Source organism: Apteryx rowi, unplaced genomic scaffold (genome assembly GCF_003343035.1).
Source record: "Apteryx rowi isolate R43461 unplaced genomic scaffold, aptRow1 scaffold_1, whole genome shotgun sequence".
NCBI classification, from domain to species: Eukaryota; Metazoa; Chordata; class Aves; order Apterygiformes; family Apterygidae; genus Apteryx; species Apteryx rowi.
This window is the reverse complement of record NW_020447196.1, coordinates 10641479-10667420: the sequence shown is the minus strand read 5'-3', so window position 1 is coordinate 10667420 and position 25942 is coordinate 10641479. Positions and strand designations below refer to the sequence as shown.

Here is a 25942-nt window from a genome sequence, read left to right as displayed (position 1 = left end):
AGTGTAAAATTGCAAGGGAAAACCTTCAAAATTCCTGGCTTTTTGCCTACTGGTCTACTGCAAGTCATTCGTATGGTTGTAGCACAGCTTTTTAACTATTTAGACACATTCTCTTTATACTTCAGTGTCACAACTGAACTGGTCATGTTAAGCATGGTTAAAATGGACCAATTTGTGAAAACTGCTGCTAGTATATAACTTAGTCTTTCTGTGTTTGCATCCTCACAACAAGCAGGATAGTCACTTGTTTATGTTGAATCAAATCAAGCAATCTGAAGAGTTACTGCAAGACTCTCAATAGAGTAAACTAGATTAACATGCATTTAGGCTGACAGGTTARGACAACCAACTACAGTTTCTCCAAGATCAGACAGAAAAAAAAGTATTAAATTGACTTTTAGTTTCTCTTTTACATTCCAAACCTAAGCAGCTTTCTCGTTATCCTGTCAGTGACCCCCACATACTGTGGCAATGGCTCTGTGGGCAGAGGTAGGCTAAACAGGGTATCGGTGTTACAGTTTACTATCACTGAGATGACTACATGTGTAAGAAGCGCATTCTTCCCATCACTGCAGTTACTCCATAAGGAAACCAGAAAGGGCACCAGGCCAAAGTCTGGTAGTTAAGCAGACACACTATCGGGTTTCCCACATTCAAAAATCTTGCTGCCAGGGAAGCATGAAAACTGCTTCCTGCAGCCTGGGTGGCAGAAGAAGGAAAATTAAGTGAAGCCTAGGCAAGACCATTATGCTGCTGATCTGCAGAGGGCTCCTAAGATTTTTATCTAGCTGAAGTCCTGGTCTCAAGACACACGAGCTTCCTCTTATCACCCAGCAGCTCTTTCATTTTCAGTCTCAGTTCTTTTATTATTGCTCCCTGACAGAGCTTTATCTCCAACCACCCCTTTTTTGAAGCCCGTAAGATCTCCTAAGCAGTTTTTATCTATTTGCAAACACACATATGTAGGTTGCACCCGCTGCAGCCTTTCTCCCAGCATCTCTGTTAAGCTGTTTCCAGCAAGAAGTTCAAAGCAGTAACTAAGGAGAAAAAATTCTCTGTGACAGACGGACCTAAATTCTGGTACATACCTCCTCCTCTGGCAGACAGACTGCAAGGCCCACCTTTACCTTTACGTTCTTCCTGAGGTGACAGAGAAGGGAACGTCATTTCACATATCCTGGTAGTTTCTTATGTAGGGTATATTAAGCAGTTCATAGTGTCTAGGCTGAGGGTGCTACGATAATTTACCAACAGCAGAAGATCAGACTAAGTCAGGAATTGTTCATTCAAAGATAGTTTCCTGATCCCATGCCAGAGAGCTTGCCAGGTCAGCCCTTACAGAAGGGTCACTCTTCAAAACAGCCAGGTCCAGTCCCTATGCAAGCAGCCAATACACAGAGCAGAGAAGCTCTAACACGGATTTCAGATGAGGTCCACATTAGATATGGGACAAATCTTTGTACAGTGCACAAAGAAAGGAAACTTAGGGTGACTGGTCAGTCCATGCCTGATGTTTCAGAAAAAAAGCAAAACAGTCCTGAATATCCCAGAGATCAGCACCAAACATGGCATCTCACAGGACACAAAGCCATGTGTATGCAAAAGCTAAGTGATGAAAGAATTACAAGACATACACGGGCTGAAATCATCCTTTTCTATGGCATTTTCTCTGTAAAAGATCTCATTTACTGCTGTCCCAGGTATTCACTGTTGCATAATAACTTTGTAATGGCATCTCAGAGTGCTACAACATAGCAAGTGAAAGTGCCTGTAAACATTTAATTCAGCTTAAAGAATTCATCATGAAAAATATGGATTATTTTTAGGCACTTGGCTGTTCTGGCTACTTCTGGAATGGTAGAATTTGTGCTCATTGGCCCCAAGGCAGCATCTGTTAGTCACCCATTTCGTGTTTATACAGAATCCAGCCAAAAAGACACATACTGGCTTGAAAACCAGAAGGAATAAAACCGATTAATAAAAATACAGGGAGTAATCATACTGGCCAGATAATATGCAATACCTTCCTATAAGCAAGTAAACCTTCCTATCCAGATTTCTGCCAAACAGGGTCATTGCTACTTCCTTGTTAAAAAGGGTTTTATTTTATTCCATGGAAAAGCTCTGTGTTAGTATTCCCTGAGTAGTCATGTATACATCCACAATTGCTGTGGGAGTACCAAGAACAGGAATTCCATACCTTTGTCAAAAGCTCTGATCCATACATGTTTTAGAATAGGTTTGATTTGGTAAGAGTAATTAAAGTATTTGTGGCCATTCAAACATATGTTTTGGTTGTTAATGTGTGAGAGACTGGTTGCTCAACCCGGGTAAGAATTCCTAAAGCATCTTGCACAGGACAGACTCTGTTCTCACCAGAGAGTGGGAAACAACTGAGGCCAACACAACGCATGCTGGAAACTCATTCCCCACTGCAAGGCAGCTGTGTCTGAAATGCTTCCAGACTTCTGCATCCTGTCTGTTCGTGACCCTGCCTGTACAATGATATACCAAAGACCTGCCAGATCATACACGTGAGGACCTAGTGCAAAGCCTGTTAAGTTAAAGGAAAGCTTTGCATTAATTTAAATGGAAGCTGGGTGTTAACAAAGGGTTGGAAGACAGATATGGTTCAATTTAACTTTTCTGAACATGGCCAACCAGAAGTTAAAAGCTAAGAATTAAACCAGCAGAACTCAAACCTGCTATGTCCTGCAAAGAACATGTGTGTCACATACTCTTAGTTCTCCTTATTCCAACAAATAAACTGCTGTGAAAAGTAAATACTTTCCCAACACTATTTTCTCCACATAAGCTGCTATGCTGTCACTAGAACGTTAAACAACAAAAGGTGGTCCATTCAGTCACAATTTATTTGCACGATAGGCCAACTTCARTGGAGTGCTTAAATACAATGGAAACAAGTGCTTGCATAAGGAAAGATAAACAAGGGTCAGTTTATCCTAGGACTTGCTTTTGATATCTTTGGTTKGGGGGGGGGGGGTTTACTGTTTTTACTCCTAGTGATAATTTCTAAGACATCTAGACAGTAACATTCGCAAGAGAGGACTACAAAATTGTTTCCTTCGGTTGTTACCTGATTGCTGACACAATACACACCTCCAAATAAATCCTTCTCCAGTGGGGTCGGAACATGCATCCTGACCCCACAATAGGAATCACAATGAAGATTCACAGGGCTGGCAGACATCACTGGTGTTTTAGCAGGCACCAGGTCCCAAGTAACGCAGTTGCCTCAGCTGCACGGATGTCGCACAGGCCGTCTGTTTAAATATTGCAAAGTGGTAATCTCCTGCTTTTGCTACTTTGAAACTGAGGAGGCAAAGGAAAATATTTGAATGTGCAGTCCTGAGGTCAGAGCTAAAGTTTGATTTGGGTTGGTTTGGATTAAGGAGAAACGTCCAAGAACAACTCACTGATTTACTTTATTTCAGGACTTGGCACACAGATTGGACCAAGTTCAAAATCCAACTACGTTGCGCCAGAAAATGCTACAGAAAGAGCAGAGATAGGAGACATCTGGACTGTGTTAGGAACTTAGAGCCATAAAGTCCTTTAAAAATATTCTCTGTTCATGTTGGGACTTCTCTTGTTTTTGTTTCAAACAATCCAAATGTCAAAACTGTGTTTCAAATTAAAAGTAAAAAATAAAGCCAACAAAACCCCAAAAGCCCCCCTAACCCAAGAAGGGCAACCTAAGCCAATTACAAAAGTAAAATTAAAAACAAGATAATTTTCATGACCTCAGATGAAAAGGGAACACTCCTAGAGTGAAAGCGGTATTTTCCAACAGCACTACAACAATGCTTCTACAGTGAAAGCGATAATTTTCAATAATATTGCATCACTGCAAACTTATCAGGCAAGTAAAACAGCAAATGTGTCCTATAAATATATGGCCTCTCTGGTCATTCACTATTCTTCTTAATTGCTACACTTACTAATAAACCCTAAAGTAACAGATTATGACTTTGTCCTTACCTATGATCTAATCCCAAATCCAGTAAAGTCAATATGAATATTGGATTGGGCCATCAGAACTGAGGGAACACAATGCAGTGGCTACTAGAACTAAGTTTTGACACAGTGTTTTAACCTATCTAGAGCATAGTGAAAACAGTAGTACTACCTGAAAGTCATCCTTCTGTCTGAAATGTCCTGGTCTCAGTTCTAGAACATAACTGAAAAATTTTATTTAAAAACTATCATTTAATTGCTTCCACCTTAGCTCTGTGCATCTGGCAGCAGATCGCTTCCATAGCTCCTTAAACACAGTGTCATCAGCTGTGATGTCCCTTTCGAGGAAGGCTCTTATAAAAGTGAATGAAGAAGGAGGATTTGGGAAAAGATAATGTACATTGTACATTATTGTACATCTTCAGGATTTAATACAAAACTAGAAGAAAGGCAGGACAAACTACTCACAGAAAGCTCCCAGAAAACTGAGCAGTCTTACAAATAGATTTGTCTCAAAAAATTCCAGTTGATGATGCCTAATTAATTAACCCTTAAAATAACTACATACAGTAACCAAATCTATTAACACCATCTTTCGAATGGGAAACCATGTAGTGCTGTCAAGCACTTTGCCAGACTCGCACTGTGAGTCAGCAGCAGAGCTGGAAGAGCACGGGAGCTCCTGGCTCCTCAGACTCCRCTAAGCTGGCTGTCCCCCTTGGTGAGAACCAGAAAATGGAAGTCATAATTCTGGCATTCCAATTACCTCGGGTAGATCAAGTATTTTACTTCTATGCATCACTTTATTCATCTGTAACTTCCCAACTCATTACAGTTACACGACAGTTAACATTGGTGAAGCACTGTGAGATCTACAGCAAATGATATGCATGTAATGCTCTAGCCTGCATATAATTGTGTCTCCATTTACTGTAATGAATGATTCCCTTTTCCCCCTCCAAAGATGAGAGCAGTTGACAGAGTAAGGTCTTTTACAGAGTGCTGGAACCTTTTAAAATTCCACAAAGCAAGAGTCAGGCTAGGAGAAAAGGAATTTCTGTACACAGAAATTGTGTTTCCCAAAGCTTTTTACATGTGCAAAATAATTCATCTTACTTTAAAAAAAGTTTTCATTAAAAGGCAAAGTGATTCTACCCCAAACCCATCTTCCAACACAAGCTAAGCAGGATGCTTAAGAGTAAATAACAAGCAAAAATAGAATATTAGAAGAGCCTGCACAGCTATATTTAACACTGCGACCAAAGTCAAGGCTCAAATACATTCAAACAGATCCGAGTGTGAAGTCTTTAAAAGTATTTTTCAACAGTGAAAACTTCTTGCAGGATTGGTTTCATTTGAAAAGGTACTAGCTTCACTTGTTGGGAATACTTTATTTTTTTTAGCCAGTGAGTGTTCCGTTTACTCCATGTTCTTCATAATTTTTACCAATGAATAGCATAGAGTATCTCATTCTTCCAAGAACACCCCTTGCTATAGCAAGGACTGTTCTGCATTCAGCAACATGCATCATTTCCTGGAGCTCAGCTCCAATAATAGAAAACTAAGGAGAGCAAGACAGCCAGATCAACAAAGCATTCGGATACCTGAAAACTCTGGAGATACCACAGTTCTCATTTCAAAAGGCGTCAAAGGACCTTAAGCGTAAAATGACAATGTCAAACGTAGACGAAAATAATGAACTGATGGGCTTCTTAGAAGTAAAAATAATTCACAGAATTATGTTCATAAGCAAACAGTCCAGAGACTAAATCCTGGAAAGAACATTTTTGCCTGCACTAAACCACCCTGTAAAACATAGTGTATTATATTTGTTGACTGCACTACATTTGTTGAAAACTCAATGACAAAACCTGATTGAAGATTGTTAGCTGTATAGTTTGCAAATTCTTTGGTATTTCATAGGTCTGATGCTGCTTCTGTCATGTGCAGCCATTTGAACCAGCAAAATTTAAGTGCAAACTTCTACCAAACCTGTACCATAGCATTTTACACGGCAGTGTAGTAGATAAGATTGTCAGTTCTTGTTCAAAATCTTTTATTTCAAGACAAAGAGTAAGAGAAGTATAGAAATGTTCAAAAAAATAACTGCTAAAGACTGCACATTAGAGTAGCATCTCTACAATCAACTAAACTCAGCTGTGACACAGTCCTGCAAAGAAATCTAGGCAGGAAAGCTCTTCCAAACCAATGGAGTTGGGACAAAGTATAATCATGCCCAACCCCCCCAATCCAACAACAAACCAACCCTCTTTACTCCAGATATTCTTCCCTTTCTATTTTCCAATAATAACTCAGAAATTCAAAGCAAGTAGGACAGATGTAGGCCTGAGCTATAAAATTCAGATTTCATTTCCTATCATTCCCCTCCCCCAGGAGTTCAGGAGTGTTTAGATTCTGGGCTGTGGTTTAAGCCCATCTGTGTTCTTCAAGTATAAACATCTTCATTGAAACCAGACTCATCCTGCACAGCCATTCATTTAGTGAGCTCATCKGTGAGACACACGGACTGGCACATTTCTATGACAACGAGGAGAGAAAAAAAGGGGGGGGGAGCTTGGCACAATTTAAGCAGCTTTTTAAAGCATCTCCATTGTTTCTGAGGCTGCTTTCCCTTCCTCTTGTATCTATAGTTATCTCAGATGTACTGCCCAGAACCTCAACTCACCATGAAATGGACCTCTTTCCATAGGGGAACAGAAGCATTTTGTAAGATATTAATGTGGAGTATAACATTCTCAAAAAATAAAAATAAATAAATAAATAAATAAAAGCGGAGCACGTCCTGTCTAGTATTAGATTGAATTAGACACATATATACCCTCAAGAAACAATCCAAAGAAAGATAATAACCAAACCACAAGGGTCTGAACAGAAGTGTTCCAAAAAATTCTCCCTTCCAAAACAAATCCAAATAGGGTTTCTTTGTTTGTTTTTAAAAAGCTTTACTGCGGATTCACTCTTGATAAGAAAGAGTGAAAGTACCACTTTCCATCCATCAAGAACAACAAAAATTCAAAGATCTTTGGAAAAAAAGTGCCCTTTTTTCAAAAACTACCATTCTTTCACTTGCTGGATCTCTATCTGACTTCTTTTGTTTTTACAGTAAGCCATCCTGATTAAAGCAACCAAACAATAAAGAAACAACAAACAAAAAACAAACCTACCAACAAGGCACAGACAGGTTATCTCAGCGTAACCAGTCCAGGTCAACAGTTTATCATCCCACCTACTAATTCCAGATAGATACACCGGGGAAAAAAAAGGCAGCATCTTCTCTTCATAAGGATTTAATATCATGATACACACAATGATATAAAATTATGCCATTTTTTCAGCAAAGATATAGGTTTCAGCTCAAACAACTGACAGACTCTCTTAAAGCACTGCTTATTTAAAAGTCCACATGCTAAGGCAATTCAGCACCAGATAAATAAAGCAGTCCTTTCTCTGACATATGCTGCCAGTCAATGCAGAATTCACATTGTACTTATGTTTGTTATTCCATCCTCTCAAATCAGTGACTGCCAGCTTACACAATTCACTAATTATAAGTAGTTAAGATTGTTTTTACTAGTAGGGTACAGAAGCCAAATCACTCTTGGTGATTCCCAACAAAAGAGAAAGATGCTATGAGTAAAAGCAATGGAATGGACTCCCAGGATCTACATGTGCCAAACCACAAATAATGCCAGGAGAATAATTTTTTTTCCCACTCCCATTCTCTCCACCTCTATTTGTCTGGACGTAAGTCTTAACCCAGACTTTGCTGAAATTGACACCATGCTAAGATCTTCCTCTAACACTCTGTGTTCACCGTAGCTGGTGCCATGGGACCACAGAAATAATAAATCATAGGAATAAAGACATTTTTTAAGTCACAGACACCTCAAGTGCAACTTTGTCTACYATGGTCAATTTTTTTCTACTGGCATCACTAAAGGTTACCCAGTCACATACAGACTGCACCCATCAACTCAATGACTTTCATCTTGACAGTGTTTTGACTTGATCTTTTACTCACAAGTCACTTTGTTTAATTTGCTTCAGACATTTTTCCACACACGATTCAGAGTAGCGATACACTGCCAAGCAAAGTACTGAAATGTTCCCAAAGGCACAGATAAAGGAAAACTCAGTTATTAGTGGATCTAATAATAAGTAGTAGGTACTACTTATTATTTAACCAGCTTGCCATAGACAAAGGAACGTAGCTAGTGGATTATGGCTGTTCACAGTAAATGTGATCTCGAGTCATGCAATTGAAACCRCTGAGACCTCCTTGTGGAATTAGTTGCTAGAGAGCCAAAAGGTATCAGAGCCCAGCCCTAAGATCTCACTGCCTCTCCCAATACTCTCAAAATTCAGGCTGGCAGGAGCGCAAAAAGCCATAGCAAAGGGCATCTCTTTCCCTTGACCAGCTCTCTGCAGTCAAGGAACAGATCACAAGTCATAAGATGCTTCAGAAATGCTTTACGCTTAGAAATTCAATCAAGATGTGGAATAAATTTTCTAGCCAAAGTATGAGTGCACCTTTTCTAACAAGTAGCTAATAAAGTGTTAAACTATATTTCTCTGTGCAATGTTTCTCATGGCATAGAACTGCCACACAGATAAAAGCTCAGGCTGAAGCAGTGTCTTGAGAGGCCACCTGATAAACTGTGGCAAATGCCAAGGGACTCATTACTTACTAGCTCTCACCTGAATCTGCAAAGGGCAAGACAGTCAGAAATACAGGCACCTAGAGAAAAACAAAATTAAGGTACTACTTATTCCAAGAGCTGAGATATCAGATAAAGTAAGGCTGATTTCCGTAGGTGCAGCACATCCCTTCTCTGGTTTAAATCTGCAAATAGTGGGCTACACTGTTTATTTTCTGCTGCCCACAGAATACATCAGATCTGCCTACTAAGAATACATTACTATCTACAGGAGTATGTTTCCCAGAGATACATATGCTCCCATCCCCTCTGGAATGGACAAAGACCACACAGTATCATGTTGCATTTCCAGCTCTCTGCGCGGGTATCCTATGCCTTGTACTCTCTCATGAATATAAAGATATGCCACTTCTTCTGAGACCAATGTAATCATCGCAGATGGTAATCAGTTATAAACAGGAAGCATCCATCCTTCTGCTGCACTTCACTGAAGAAACAGGCAGCAAACAGTTCCCTCCTCATCTCCACTGCTCACTTCTGTGCACTCAAAAATGCATGTCTTTATACACAGCTGCTTCTGTCCCTACAGCTGATAGAATGACAAAAAGAATGCAAGCTACATGGCAAACAAGTTCAATACAGGATAGTATGTCGGTTAATCTATACCTTCTTCTTATGAATATAAGATTTACTTAAAACCCAAAAGCTCCTGCTCTTTCCTGTCAGACTTCCAGTTTCCTGATGAAGAAATGCAGTGATGTGACATTATGTAGCTCATGAATCCCTTCAGTTACTGTATTATGCACAAAGGTGACTTCTAGGGAATTATCTGCAACAGCAACAGTCCCTCTTTCCCACTGCCAGGCTGGGTGCCTGAGAATGACTCACTTCAACCCCCATATTCTAGATGCAGGGAAAGAGTTAAGGACTATTCCAAGTATTTGTGAGTCAGGCTATCATTGGAACCATACGTTGAAATTACTCACACAGAAGTTTAAGTAGGGTTATCTTATTTTCTGCAAGTATCTAAGCACAGTTACCTTCAGTTCCCCACTCTTAATGTTGATTAGGCCTCATGCCATAGGAGATACCATCTCCATCCAACCATCAGGGAACAACTAAAGAATGTGCCATACTCCACTTGGAGGATGGCTAAGAGAATAAAAGAGTATCAGAACAGCCCATGGATCCTGAATTGCAGGAGACTTGCAAGCAGCACATCTCCAATGCTAGAGCTATGTTACAAATCAACAGCAAAGTTTTACTGGCACAGGACCGCTACTAGTATGAATCCTAAGCTGTGGGAGGAAACAGGATAGAAAAGGCTGAAGAAGCCAGCATTAGTAGATCATTCTGGGACCCAGACACACGACCAAGCTCTGTACCATCCCACAGTGAGGCCCTGGGAAACCACTGTCATTTCTGACACATAAGTCCTTTCCAGAAAGTCGTGGGGAAGTGGAAGGGGGAGGAAGAGAGTTTTGAGATATGCGATACACATCTTGCTGCTCTCAGGCACATGAAGGTTGAGAAAGGTCAGCTACTCTTGCAACAGGGTTCTGCTAAGCTGTCAAACTCTTTATTACAATACTATCCCAGTTTAGAAGAGACTTCATGATTATTAAACTGGTTTGGGGTGGTTGGAGGTGCTACTGTTTTTATTCATTTAGGGATACTGTAATTTTCATTTAGAAAAAAATTTTGCCAGAAGAGGCACAAAAACTGTGTTACAACTGTATTCAAACTTGAGAAAGTCTCTGCTGTATACAGCCTGTAGTCTGCATATGCTTTATAAGGTTTGCAAACTAGAAACACTGGAATTTTAGGCCAGGAGGGCGTCACTGACTAATGGGGATTCTCCCTTCCCTCTGGAGTATAGGTTTATAGAGAGAGATCATGTTCTCCAGGCAAGTTTATATGAAATGATTCATCTCTAGCCAGCTGCAGTCAAGACATCTGCTTGTTTTCACTTTGCTATGGGAGATTCTCCCTCCCTCCCCCCCCCTCCCCCAGGAGGCCAAAATTATGTTCAATCATAAAAAGAAAACTTCAACAATTTCAAAATAAAACATAAGAAGTCAGGTAAATTAAAAAGAGGCTACAGATGCACCTCTGCCCCATTTAAGGCACTCCTAAGAAATATGAAGTGAATATTATACTGATTAAGTACTATTTAATCAACAGTCTATTCACATTAACACAAAGACATCACCTCTGTATACTGTGGTTTGCATGCAGATCTGAGCAAATACATGAAGGTAATTCTTTGTTTTGAGAATCCCTCAAACATTCCACATGGGATCATGCAGATGGTCCTCATGTGGTCAAATAAAGGTGGCGAACCCATGCCTTTATAGCTTTTCCATATTAATCTGCACTCTGGGCATATATCCAATTAAAGCCTCATGTATAGATCACCAGGTTACTAACTGGCTTGCATACTTGGGGGGAGGGGAAATAACAAGCTCATGACTGCATAATTTAACAGTGCGTGTGCTTTCACTTCGACATGCACAAGTCTTTTTTAATCTAGTCTTACCACAAATAAAGAGTAATAACACCTGCTAGAGAGCAGCTCGGGTCCCTACATTCTGGAACACACAGTAGCTAATGTTGAATGCATTTACATTACTGCTAACTTCAGTGCAAAGATGACAAGGTCTTTTCACAAACACATGCTACAAAAACAGGAAGCAAAGGGGAAAACTTCGCAGTGTTTGGAAACAGCAGAGCATTGTTTGTACAGGCTTTTCTTATAAATGCAAAAAAAATACCTGGTAACCTGAAATCTGAGCACAGCAAGAGTCTTAGATCACACACAAGAGTCTCAAGACAGCAGCTCTCAAAAGATCTACAGGTACACACTGTACAGGCAGAAAAATACAGATTAGTTTATTTCTCCTGTTTCTGCTCAGAAAATTGAAAAGCAAAGAGACACAACATTCAAAACCCCTGACATTAAATCTAGGCAACGTAACACAATATCACATCTTTATCTCAGTTAAAGTGGGTATGATAAATTAAAAGGCACTGGGAAACAGGTCACCCATCAAATTTAAGAGTTTCCATTATTTACATGATACAGGCTTCACAAACACTGTGGGTTGCTCCAGAAGGACATGTTTACACCATATTAAGAAGCTACACTACAAGATGAGTCAAAAAGCCCTAATCATAAGCACGCTTCAGCCTCTAACTCAAAGACTTCCCTTTTCAGCTGGAGCATACAGATGTGATCTCTTGGTTTAAGCTGCTTTGTTTAAATGTCTCAAACCATGGCTTCCTTTCTTTCCCTTCCCCCCCCTCCAAGTCCACCCAGGACCTACTGTACTACCAGCGAATACATACAGCAAGCACAACGTGTAAAAAAATGAATAATAGTTAGTGTTGCCTCAATCCAGACTCCCCACAGGTTTAAAATCAACCAACCTTCATTGCAGTCAAAGAAACAGCACAAGTTAAAGCCAACAGAGGATCTGTCCTATATTTGGCAAGCACCAAGAAGGGCTCAGTACTTTCCCGTGTCATCTATCTCCATGAGGGAACAGCTTTATACATGGTCAACTCCCACGACAGATTTGATTTCACCAGATTTAAAGTACATTAGGCAACCCCAGTCACTGGGGGCATTTGATGTAACTTACAACAGATCGGAGAAGATTAATTTCAAGGGAGACAGTGACATAGCACCAAAAGAAGCTTAAGTAGTAATATTTCTCAATGCCAAAATTTTTTCTGCCATAAAACTGTGCACAAGAAGACATTAGAGTCTTCAGGAAAATGCTGGGCTCCAAAAGTAAAGTGGTTACCTAGAAGGGGTATGTTGATATGTAGTACAGAAGTGCATGTCTGGTCCTGCACATTTCATTTAATTTCAAGCTCTTACAGTTTTATTTCCCGTTTCATTCACAGCAATTCCAAAAGGTGAATCTTCTAACCTTAAAAAATGCATTTTCAGTGAAACAAGACATGTTGGCTGTGTCCATATTTTCACCTTAAGCAGCAAAGTTCTGTGCCAGCAGAAGTTTCATGTTTTCCTCAAAGTACACATTACTTTGTTGCAAAGTAGGTGCAATTTTTAGTGCCAGGACTCTACTCAAGCTATTTGATCCTCTGGGAGAGAAGGAAGAGGCTGTTCAGTGTTTCTAGATATCAGGCTACTCTTTAGGTAAAAATGTGAAATCTTCCTCCAAAGCCACCATAAAAGCAGTGACAAATAAACTAGAAGACCTGAAAGAACCACAAAGAGTYGAAAGAAAAATTAAACAATGTAATGATTAATAATTTGCACTTGCATAGTAGCTTTCATCAGTGCTCCTCACTTCCACATACTGGGGAAAAAATGGCTGATTCATATTTCATAATAAAAAGAACTGGGAATATTACTTAGAGCTGTTACTACACACCCAGAGTCTGGTATTCCTTTTGTAAGGAACATGCAAAGAAACATTCTTCCTGCACTGAATAAGTAAGTTGAAGCTCCTCTTCCAATCATATAATCATGCTACCATAACCTCTTTAGTAAAGGTAGCGGTTTACAATAATTATATAATTTTCTTCATTCATCATATGATAGTTTCTTCTTTCCCCAGACACACAAATAATTCCTGTATTCTATGTCACTCTGAGCTAAAGGACATGGTTCTTTCACTGAGCACCTATCTTCTGCAAGGAAGCAACACACAGTGCTTGTTCACACTACAGGCATTTCACTACTGAGCAATAAGGCAAGGACATGGATGGATCTCATTCAATACAGTCCACTGAAGTAGATGGAAGTCTCCCATGCTGCAAAAGCAAATGCAGTTTTTCTTGAAAGGATCAGTGGGCTTTTTACAGTTTTGGTCCCCTCCTCGCATTCTTTCCCACAGCCAGACTAAGCAAACTGTTCAGATGACAGAACACCATAGCTACCACCAGAACATCATGAAGCCAGAGCATCCAAGGAAACCATTGAGTCACAACTCTCAGTCACGGACATCAAATGCCCAGTCTGGCACTCTAACAAGTAGTGCAAAGAAATCTTCCTTTGTACAACAGTGTTTTCAAGCAGCCAAGAACTCTACTCTCAGATCCCCAAATAGAATAACTGCATAGCTATACGAAAAATCAGCAGAGCTGCATCAATTTACACCATCTGAGACCAGTTCACAGATCAGTTATTTAAGTGTCCACATGACTCAGTTTTCTATCTTTTCTACAGTTTGTATCACTATAGGTGGAAGTGTGATATTTTGAGATACCTCTGTAACCATATTCTTCTCAAGTGATTCCTAAATTTAAGGAGTCAACTGCAAAATGTTCATATATTAAATCCAGGGTATGAGAGGGTATGGTCCATTTTCAAAAATGGACCACAGTGCCCTGCTTCTATAATAACTTTGCAAGATCACTTTCATGCTGAAAAGTTTCAGTGTAGTCAGGCTTTCCCCTACTTATTCTTTACTTCTGAAATCTATCTTAACAGCTACTAAAGCAAAAGCAAAGTGGTAGGGTGTCAGAAAGGACTATTAGGAGAATACACAAGCACAGCATGCACAAAGCAGAAAGCAAGAGACTTAAACTGATTGGCACCTAGTTTCCTGACAGGTATCTTCCTTGCAGGAAGACTGGAAGGTAGTAAGATGACAATGGCACCATGGGCTGCACCCTGTTATCAGTCACAATTTCCCTGATTTCAAATAAACCCTTAAGAGGACAATGTGGCCTGGTAGCTGGACAGAGCAAGGAAACTTTGTTTCTGCTTCAACTCTACCACTGATTTATTGTGAACATTATGGCAAGTTAATACTATGAGTTAATACTATCAAGAGATGCAACTGATTCTTGGTGTCTCCACCTGAGACACTCCATTGGGAACCATAGATGCACACCGCCTCCAAAAAGGAACTGGAAGTTAAGCATACCAACAGTAGCAGACACATCTGAAAAACCTGATCTCCATTTCTTTGTCTCTCATTTTTCCCATGTATAAAACACTGAAAATAAAGCACTTTGAGACTGTTGAACCATAGTGAAGTTGAAATCCAAAAATTTACTGAACAAAATAATTAACCTGTCATCCAAAAATCATATTTTCTGATTGTTTTAAAAGCCAAAAACAAACCTTGTTTTGTTCACAGAAGGTTAAACAGACATTCATATTTTTTGGAAAAAAATACATAGCCTTTGTATTTTGATTTAACAAGTTGATTCCACTAGGCACGTTTCAGAAATGCTTGTTTTAAAAGCAGTTTCTACTTTACTATTAATAATGTCCTTCCCTGAAAATGGCTAACAAAATCATTCTAGCCTTATTTTAGGTGTTTGCACAGATATAGCAAAGATATAGCCTGCTCACAATATGCACTAACTGCATTACAGCAGCAAAAAAAAACCTCCGCAGTACAATAGAACTCCTTTATAACAGGAACCAGACATGTTATGAGACATCTGCTGATCCCAAAAGCTTATAATCAAAATACCCAGAACAGACAAAGACTAGGAGAAAGGAACATTGCCACATAAGACATCATAATATCACAACTTTACCGTTGAGACAAATCTGTTCTACATAGTTTAAAATATTCTGCTGGGAGAATGCCATGGTTATCTTCAGGAAGTTTAGAAAAACAAGATTTCTTTCAAAAATTATCTGAACTGTCTACCTTCTAATTTGTATGTTCAGTTAGATGTTAAGTAACCATAAAGAAATACAAAATGAGATGGGTTTTGTTTACAAAATTCTTGCCTTACATTTGGCTTAACATCACCAAAAATCTGATCCACAAATATGCAAAGACAGTTGTAGACTTGCACACTTCAAAAATACATATAACTGATTCATAAGAAAAAAAACAATATTTCTGATTGTCTCTTGCAAACTCAGTTTCTCTTTAGGCCTAAGAAAAATATAAAAAATTATGTATTCTTAAAAAAATACAATCTCTAATTTAACTTAATCCCAGTTTTCTTCAGACAACATTTATTGCACCATGCATGACATCTTTGTAAATGAATTTTACAAAACCTAAATCCATTCCTGTGTGATCTAAGATTTGCATTTTACATTTTTTAAAAAGAGAGAAAAAAAAAATATATATATATATATATACTATTCAGCATTTCTTTAAGCATCAGAAATCCAAGAAGCAAAAGTCCTTTTCTGACAGTTCCAAGCGTTCAAAATTCCCATCCCTAAAATCATGAAGTTAGCTTAGAGGTCAGGAGTCTGAAGTAGTGTTAGATACATTTTTTATTTGTCTTTTTTTGAAGCCTTGGCTATTATTCTTCTCCTTAACAAGAGCAAAAGCAATTTTTCYTTTTAAATTTTTCACTCAAATGAGAAAAATCATGTAATTTCTCAGTTACAGGAACTAGAGCTTTAAGAAAACTGTAACATACTCTGAAAAGAGCAAAAGCTCTTCTCTCTGAAATAATTGATAATTCTGGGCAGAAAAGGGAAAGAGACACAAAAAGGGCCCATACAAGGCTTATCTTGTCTTCAACCTCTCGCTTTGCCACTGCCTCCCAAGTGAAAAATGGCTACATATGTGAATATCAAGTAAGACAGCAAAAGCAGCAGCAGCAAAAATACCATCTTCCTATGCTTCCCGGGGCTTGGGAGTAGCTGCCCCTCTGGAGGATTCCCCCCACATGCAAGCCTCAGCTAGGACAACACACCACAGTGGAGTTTCAGCTAATTTCAGCATCAAAATCACATTCCCTCTGCAAAGCAGTAAAAACAGAGCAAGTGCAGATGTTTCTGTCAAAGTGGGAGAGTAACATCAATCTGCAGCGAGTAGCATTTTTTTCTTAATAAACCTCTATTGTCTGGGGAAGAGAAGGCAGAAGGGAGCCGGAGCAGACCCAGCAGAGCTGCGGCAGCTGGCAGGACCTTTCCGGGAATTCTCAATGAGACAGGCGTGCACCCTGGTGCAGCCTGACCCAGGGCCACTCAGGAAGGCAGATCGCATTTCACTGAATCACTGACATCGGCACAAGCTACAGCTCTTAGCTTGCCTCGCTTTCACCCCACAGTACCCTGACTTTTTAGCTGTGTGGGGCCTTGAATTAAACAAAAAACTTGCTCTGGTGGTAATTACATTTGCTGACCTACCACAATCCTTCTTGATAATTAAATGTTAATACACTGCAACAAATTATGCATACATTTTCTTCAGCTTCACTGGATATGAAATTCCAGAAGAGACACAGGGTCCAAGGGTCTCCCACACCTTGAAGATGTTAATTGCTATCCTTGCCAGGATAGCAATTGCACCTGTGGTGAGCAGCCCTTGTTCACAGTTTCTTTGTCCACTGCCACAGTTTTCTACACAGAAAGAAGTCATATCACAATCTAACTTTCCACCAGGGCAATGATGTTTAAATGTTAGCATAAAATGGGTGCAATAGAATCAGTATACAGGCTGTTGCTATCTAACAGGGAAATTTCAAGCAAGCCTCTCTCTTCTAAAAGAGTCATTCATCCAAGTGAAGACTACTCAACATCTAGAGATCTGTCAGTCAAATAAAAAATTGGGGCTCTATTTTGCATAGAGCTGTACAAGCTTAATGGTAGAGTCAGTCACCTCTACCAACCAGTAACCAATCTGAAATCTGCACAGTGATCTTTTAAGTGAAACTTTTTTGCTTTCTGAGCATTATATTCTGCCATTCACAGATAAACTATTACTGCTTTCAACAGACCAAGACCAAGAATGTATGCGACTAAGCATAGTTCTAAATCATATTTTAGTCATTGCAACTTGAAGAGTTTCTTAAGCTCCTTTAGTAACAGGCACACATCTATCCCAGTAGATACACTTAAATCCAGAACAGCAGAAGCCTTTCTACTGAGTATCTCAAAAAGAGGAAAAAGATCTAAAGTTATTTAAAATCATAGAGAAAACTCAGATCAAAGTAGAAAAAAAACCAGCCTTTACTGTACACTCTTACCCTGGACTCTGCAGCCTGTGGTCTACTGTATCATCTGCTTTTGTGTTTCCCACCTTATTGGCCCTATCCCATCAGTCATGTGACGGCCAATGGAAAGTCAAGGAAATCACTGTAAATGCTAGAAGTGCAAGTACTAGTAACTACAACGTCCACAAATCCCAAGCCAGAGCCCCTCATCCAAAACCTGAAGAATATTTTTAAATTCTCATAATTTTTAAGCCTATAAAGTGACAACCTTTTAATTTAGTATCTGTTTCTGACCTTCTCATGTTTTTTTCTGCAACCACAAGAGCTAAAACTTCACTCAGCTTTAACGTGTTCAATTCTAATGTATAGTTTCAATTGTATTTTCCCTTTCCTGGTATTGCCCTTGCATTCTAAAATATTGTGCAAAACAGGAAAATTTTATGCAATGATTTAATAATACATTGTTTTTAGCAGCAATTTCAGCCTACCCTGTGGCTCTCTCTTCTTCCTAAACAGTTTGGTGGACTGCACAGTGAAACTGATCAGTTCCCTGATCCAGTTAAAAGAAGACAACAAATATGCAAAAAGTCCAAACAGAGAGAGTGGGGCCCCATCCAGTTCACATGGATTCAACCCTGGAAACTGTTACTCTTGTACAGACTGATGCGGTATGGGTACAGATGCAGAAATGAACGGCATAGGGTAAGACTACCTAAGACAGCAGTGCTGCCAATGACTATGCATCATCAGACAGTGCAAACAAGTTTTTTATTCAGTGCACATATGTGTACAAGTGCTCTATATGGATTACACATGCCAATATAACAATCATCATCAAACATACAATTGTATATGGAATTAAACACTACATATCTATAATCATCTACAGACACAGGACGAAACCAATGCAACTAGCAATACTCAAAACACTAATAAACATGCCACAATCTACCCATGTTATCCACAATTTAATTACTTCTAAAGACTCTAGAATGCTTGAACTATTTGATGTAGATCTCTTCTTTCATAAATCCTATGTGGAGAGATAAGTAAACGCCTGTGTAATTCAGTTATGCTTACTAACAGAGGAGATGCAAGAAAACCAGAGAAGCCATTTTGTTGTACTGCATTAAACCTCATCTACTATTTAAAAACTTCAAAAATATAATCAAATTATACACAATAAAGTAAATAGTTCCAAAAATCATTCCTCCCCAGCATCCTAACCTACAATCTCTTTCCTCCACAACATCCCTCAATGTACACAGTTCTGCCAGTGACTTTGGTGGGACAAAGACTTCAGCCTCTGTTTTTCCACTCTTCTTAACAATTCAAACCTGAGCCCGTATCAATGCATTTTGGACTTTCACCTTAGCCTTTTACCTCTGAAAAACTAAACATTCTTTTCAGGTTGGGTACACCCTTTCCTAGAAGGACCATACCCCATCCTAGATGATCTAGCAAACTCCTTCCATCACTAGCTACCATGTTCCAGTATAAAAAAACAAAACTGATCTCACAGGTCCACAAAGACCCAATCCTGCGAGGGATGCTGAGCTCCTTCACTCCCTGCTCTGACATAGAATCAGGTCCCCATCGAGTACCAACGGCAATTTACAAGCTTCCTCAGGGGGACTATTACTACCATGTAGTGGCTAGCACCACATCTTTACTTCACAGCCAAAAAGAAAAATTAAGCAGAAGTATTTCTGAGTATCCTTTTCATTTATGGTCCTAAACATGTTGAATTTACTGGCCGGGTGTTAACACTAATAGCCTTAAGAGCTCTCACTCTATCAATGAATATAGCTCCTGTTTTCATATTTTATATAAGCTCTGTGACATATAAACACATACCTTAACACTACAGACTTATAAATAAGCTGTGCTTTCTGACCACTTTAGGAACTATATACTCAGTGTGTTTGATAGGCATTAAACAACTTTAAAGAAACATCATTCTAGGTTTTTTGGGGGGTTTTTATACACTTAGCTATGGATTAATACAGCAATAGAACAAGTTTGTCACAACAGAATAATATCCCATTAAATCCCTGAGTTTTCAGGAAAATATGGGTTTTGTTAGTACAGATGTATGCCATCCTTTAATATTGAAATAGGAATCTAAATTTCAACAGCATAAATAACAGGGAGTAATTTGGCCTCAATTTGCAAAGACATTAAATTATCATGGGTTGCGTACAAATTACCACATTAACTGCTTTTTCTGATGTGCCTGAAGAAAATATCTGATAGATGGCAACAGGGTTACCCATATTACATGATACTCAGAAGAGGCAAAAACCGGTACACCCAAAATCTACATGTACTGCTTCTTATCAAATAAGAACAATCAGTTTAAGTACAAAACAAAGAGAAAATACTATTTTAAAATTGTAAGTTAGCATTCCATTTTCACGGTGGATTGAAAAGAAATTCCTTTACATTGCTTGGTTATTTATGTGTTCATATTTATTTTTGTGTGTAATGAACGGGGCCAATCAAGCCAGTTTTAACTCACATTTGTAGAGTTCAAGCAATAGCATAGGACTTAAGAGTCTGCATTTGGTTTGTTGAACAGACTGTTTATTTCATTATTATTACTACTACTACTACAGGAAAAACATTATCATTTTATTTAGAATCTGGGTAATGGTATGGCATTCCTTTTTCAGGAAAGCTTAAAAAAAAAAAGAAATCTCTTTACAAGACTGTTTTGAAACTTCTGAGTTCTGCATAATATTTCCCACTTGAGCTAATTGTTTTTCAAGGGAAATTTAATTTTTAAAAGCATGTTTTTCTAACTAATGGGAACCTGTGCTAAAGTAAACAAAGGTCTTGCTTGATAGGAATTTTTGCTCTATCTTTACAACAAGAAGGAAGGAAAAGAACATGTAATAGCATGCTGAAACACATGCAGTAGCAGAATTGCTGAAGTTTTTAAAAAGTAATTAGAAGACGATTCTCTATTCCACTTGTCTTATTTAAAACAGATCATTTTACCCTGCCTCATTTAATATTAATTGTGTATGATTTTTTCCAGAAAAAACAAATATAAATGCAGTTCCCTTATCTACTTACATTCTTGTTTTAAAAGTATTTCTGATTAGCTATTTTGTCAATAAAACATTGTCCTCATACATCATTTTTGCACAGAAAAAAGTTTAAAAGACACTCAAAGCTTTTCAGGGCTGTCGTCAGCTTCGACTATAACATTACATTATATTAACCTTACCCGTAAAGGCGAAGCCAAGAAATGTGAAAAGGACATAAAAAGCCAAAGTTTCCACCTGCTTAAGGGATATTAATGAGTAACTTCATGGTCTCAATTATGTCCTATCTTCCCAGATGGGAATTAGAGAGGTCATCCTGAGTTAGCAAAAATCAATCGCTTATTTATTCTTTTTCTGCTGCACATGCATAGCACAAGTCTTCCTTGTAACCCAGTACTTTAAAACCCATTGTCCTAAGCATCTACTCCCAACTGGTGCAATAAACAGAATGAAAAAGAGCAGAGACGTGAAAGGGACAAGGCAAAAGGATATTAAAAGCACAGAAGTTCAGTTATGGCTACCACCTTTAAGCTATTTACAATTGAATTTTAGCATTTTTGCTGAAGACAGCAACAGCTTCTTCTTCACACAACAACTCACAAAAGAAGTATTAAATTAGATTTTATTTCTGTCTTTGTTTTTGCTGTCACTGCCCTTCAAGCTGTGCAAGGACAGATTCTACTAAAAAAAAAAAAAAAAAAAAATTAGCAAGGGCGCTACATTTGGATTTGATAAGTGTTTATAAAACAAACATTATTCCTCCCATGGGGGAGAAAGTCAGGTTCATCCCCAAGCAAGCTGTTGTCTCGCAAACAAAGTTTGTAAATATCGAAACTTCCTACTGGGACTTTGGCATTTAATTAAAAAAAAAAAAAAAAAAGTTACAGATCTGTATTTACTTATACCAAAAAAACCCTTTACCAGCACCAGAATAAAAGCCTATACAAGATGTATGTGTACTGGTGAAACTGTAATGGTGAAATCATACTACGTTTAAGTAACTCATTCTTTGAGAGATGAGGAAAGTGAAGCAAACAATGGAAACAACATGTAAATCAGCTGAAGTCCAAACACCAGAAGTAAGGGGTTCTCCACTGTAAGACCTAACACGTTTCCATTTATTAGTTGAGCACGAATACTAACTCAGAATATAATTAGTTATTAATCTTTTTTTATTCATATAGGGTTATTTTAATTGAAATAGTCACTTCTGATAAGGTTAGGAAAGCCTTTTGTAGGAAAATTATTTTTTCCTCCTTAAATTTTGCTAAAATAAGATGGCCTAAACACTTCTTTCTTTACATTCTTGCACAGTGCTTCACTAAGGAAAACTATCTTGTCAAACACAAAACATATAACTGCCTACTTAAACAATGGAAGTCGTTACCTCTTGCAAAAGAAACTGTAGGTAAGGTCTCATTAATGATATTTATATGTGGGCACATACGGTGTCTATCAGTGAAAAAAAACACATACGAATAATCCACACACAAACTAATGCTAATTCCTATTTTGCAGCCCAGGCATGACAAGAAAGAGCTTGTGTGGAAAGACTTTAATTTGAGTATATGTATCAGGTATCCATACAAAGGATAGCAAGTATCTAGAATCAACAAATAACTTATCCACAGTATTCATGGACAAAATTTCCCAGATCTGGATTTAGCTGTCATTACAACTGTTGCTTTCAAACGCAAAACAAAGTGATGTTATTTTCCTGTTCAATTTTATTCATGTTGTACAGAATGCAGTAAAACTCGTCATGCCAGAGGATTTGCAAAGGGATGATGTGAAGATTAATTAGTGGCTGTTCATAAAGCACCCTGATTGTAGAAAGCACTATATATAAAAATGACCTTGTTATCAAAGCTGCTGAATGCTCCCAATGCTCATACTTTCAATGGAAGGTATGGATATTTTTATACAGCTCTTGAAAACCAAGCTAGTTATGTTTAAATAGTTATATTTAAATATCTACCAAGGTTTTCAGGAGTTTTTGGCACTGTGTCCATCTCCCACTTACGATTTTTTTTTAAACTACTATATATTCTGCTTAAATCACACCTTTTCAGCTCCAAGAGAGAGTAGAAGCTAGGTATCTTACATCTGACGTCAAAAAGATAACAGCTTAACATATCCACACATTCAGGCAACAAGTGAACATGGATCTTATCCTTGTCCCCTAGTTACTCTCTGGAAATCAAAGACAGTACTTGAAATAATAAAGAACAGATATTTCTTTGAACAACTGTATTTATTTGGAGAGTTAGCGCTGGAAAAAAATGATAAGGCACAAGACCAAGCACAAAAAGCTCTGCTCAGAAAAATGGAGCCTACAGTGGTACATACAGTGCTTTAGTATCTTCTTGCCACTTACATACCCAAAATAATTAGGAATGAAAATGCATCACATTTTAATTAAAGCACTACCATATAGGACTCTAGAAATTTTTTCAGAGACTGTGTCTTTGGTGACAGGTTTGCCAGACAGCAGACTTTGACATCTCCTGTACAAATACAACTTCATGTCTAGTATTGCTACATTACAGAGATTAATGCCTGTAGCACAATCCTGCTTCTCTCTACCAGTATCTTTTTCCTCTTTTCAGAAGTAATCAGGTATGGCTACTGCCAGGAAAATGCCTCATCTCCACTGATACTCAACTTCCCCTTTGCACTGATGGTATCTTAACAGAACCAAGAACTGCAAAAACTACTTGTGCTCATGTCTTTTCGGGTATTGTCCAGCAATACTTCACTGACTCGTCTTCCTCCCTTTTTACAGCAGTTCCTTCAAAGAAGAAAGAAAAATATTCCCCTGGAAACATCCTCAACAGTCCGGTGGAAACAGCAGGTGAAGATCTCACTGTGGCAGTTTTGCAGGCACAAAAGAAGAACTCCGTGAGAACAAGCAGCCGGCCTACCTGAAGGTTAAAGCAGCTCCCATCAAAAACCTGCTCTGAATAGTCTGTAGCAGAGTATGATGCAGAAAAGACACTTACACATACTATGTGTCTCCATATCAAAGTGTAAAAACACAAACAAAAAAAAACCTCCAAGCACATCACAGGCTGGCTGAAACCCATTTAAATCCACCATTAATAGAAATCTATATAAAAGCCAATTCGCATGCTCATGTCATGAGCGTCCTATAGGAAGGCCGGAATGAAACCATTCAGAAAAATGAGATATTTACATATAAATCAAAAAAGAGTGTAACCTAAGTACTGTGTGGTTATAAATCGGTGTTAAACATGTTCTGTGAGCTGTGTTAATTGCTACCAGACTAAATCTGGGTGTAGTCACATCACATACTATAAATGTTCCAGTAATACTGCCCACTGAAATTTTAAGCTATACATGAAATATAAATCACATTTTTAAAGATTGCATCTGCCTTTGTACATATCTCGTGCTGTTGATATTACGGCCTTACGTTTTTCTCTTGCATTATTTTCCATTAGAAGGAAAACCCTAAAGGAATCTCCATATTTTAAGTTCACATTGTCAGTGTCTGGGCAGGATATGCGACCGCCAAATCAGAACCCAAAACAAGGCCTGAAACACAGCAGGGTAGTTGCCGTGCAAAACCCAAGTATTTGCTTTCAAATTAAAAGCATCCTCCACCTTCCCCATCTCCAACTTTACCAATATGTCAGCGGACATTCACAGACTTCGGTTTCAGAAAGGAATTGCTCAAGCCTAAATTCATGTCAGTCTCGTGTTGCCAGCAGGGAAAAGGGGGAAAAAGCAGTAAAAAAATTTTTTTGATTTGCTCAAAAAAAAAAAAAAGCTGTAATTACAAAATTAACCATCACTAGGATTATAAAGATGGAAAAACCCCACACGGCATTTCAGGATTCACCCAAACGCAGCCCCCCCCACGCACATCCCCCCCCCCCACACACACACACCTCAGGGGGAGGGACACGCTCGGGGAGCGCTCGCAAACGGCAGAAATTGACACAAAGAGCACGCATTTTCCTCAAAGTTATTATCCCCCCCACACACGCACACACGCACACGCACACCCCGCTCAGCACGGCCGCCCCTCAGCGCCAACGGCCGCGGGCGACAGAACCAACGGCCGCGAGCGGCCCCTCAGCGCCAACGACCGCGGGCGACAGAACCAACGGCCGCGAGCGGCCCCTCAGCGCCAACGACCGCGGGCGGCCGGGCCCCGCCGCCGCCGCCCCCGGGCCCGGCCCGGTGCTTACCGTGGCCGAGGCGACGCTGTTGTCCGCCAGGTTCAAGTGGTGCGGCTCCCACCGCCGCAGGAACTTGGAGGTGAGGATCTTGCTGAGAAATGTCCGGGGGTGCCGGATGACGCACACCTGGATGTCCCCCTCCTGCAGCAGCTTGTACCTCATGCCGTTGCAGTGGAGCAGCGCTCGCCGGCACGGAGCAGCACCCATTTTATTCCCCTCCGTCGCAGACATTTCACCCAGCAATGGCTTGCTCTCCTCTATCTGTCTGTGATCGCTGCCCCCACCAGAGCTGCCGTTAAAATCCATAGCAGCCTGCGGGTCTGTATCTTGCTTAGCGCTAGCCGCCTCGAAGAGGAAGGTTTCTGTAGGCAGGAGAGCTAGCTAGCTAGATATATATATATAAAAAAATAAAATCCAACCCCACACAGCAGATTAAAAAACGCTGAAGGAGAAAAAAAACTGTCAAGGAAGATGGGGGAAGGGATTCAGCCACACAGAAAAAAAAAAAAAAAGGAAAAGAAAAAAGGGGAGGGGGGAAAAGGGAAGCGATAAAAAAATCCTTATTCAAACTTCAAAATCTGCCCTCCGGCGGGCGCCCCGCTCCGCTGTGCCCCGGCTCCTCCGGCGGCTCTCAGAGCGCCACATCCATGCTGCCGGGCGGCTGCCCGCGGAGCGGAGCGGAGGGTGGGCTGGCGGCGGAGGCAGCAGACAAAAGCCGGCGGCGGGGACTCCTGGCGGGGGCTGCGGGGCGTCCGGCCGCGGCTCCTTCCTTCCCCCCGGGGCGTGTGCGCGAGTGCGTGCGGCGGCGGGCGCGTGTGTGCATGTATGTGGGTGCGTGTGTGCGCCGGTGTGTGCCTGCGTGGGGGATGCGCGCGCGTGGGGTGTGTGTGTGTGTGTGTGTGTGTGTGTGTGAGTGCGTGTGTGTGTGTCTGTGTGTGAGTGTGTGTGAGCGTGTCCGTGCGCGCCGCCGCCGCTGCCGCGGGAGGAGGAGGAGGAGGCGCGCGGAGCTAGCGCTGCCGAGAGACTCTCGCCGGCGCGGCTCCGGCCTCACCCGATTGGCTCCGGCGGGGTCACGTGCCGCCCTCCCTGACGTCAATGGCCGCGGAGCCGCCGAGGGCGG

General features: G+C 39.9%; 1 protein-coding gene across 1 annotated transcript in view; it reads right to left on the bottom strand.

Annotated features, from left to right (window-relative positions):
* CMIP (c-Maf inducing protein) overlaps nucleotides 1-25651 on the bottom strand; it is a 140584-nt gene extending 114933 nt beyond the window's left edge. The window contains exon 1 of the mRNA XM_026058843.1: nucleotides 24832-25651. Coding sequence (XP_025914628.1) covers nucleotides 24832-25128 — 297 coding nt within the window. The 5' untranslated portion in view covers nucleotides 25129-25651. The remainder of the gene's footprint in view (nucleotides 1-24831) is intronic.
* Nucleotides 25652-25942: the final 291 nt, after the last annotated feature.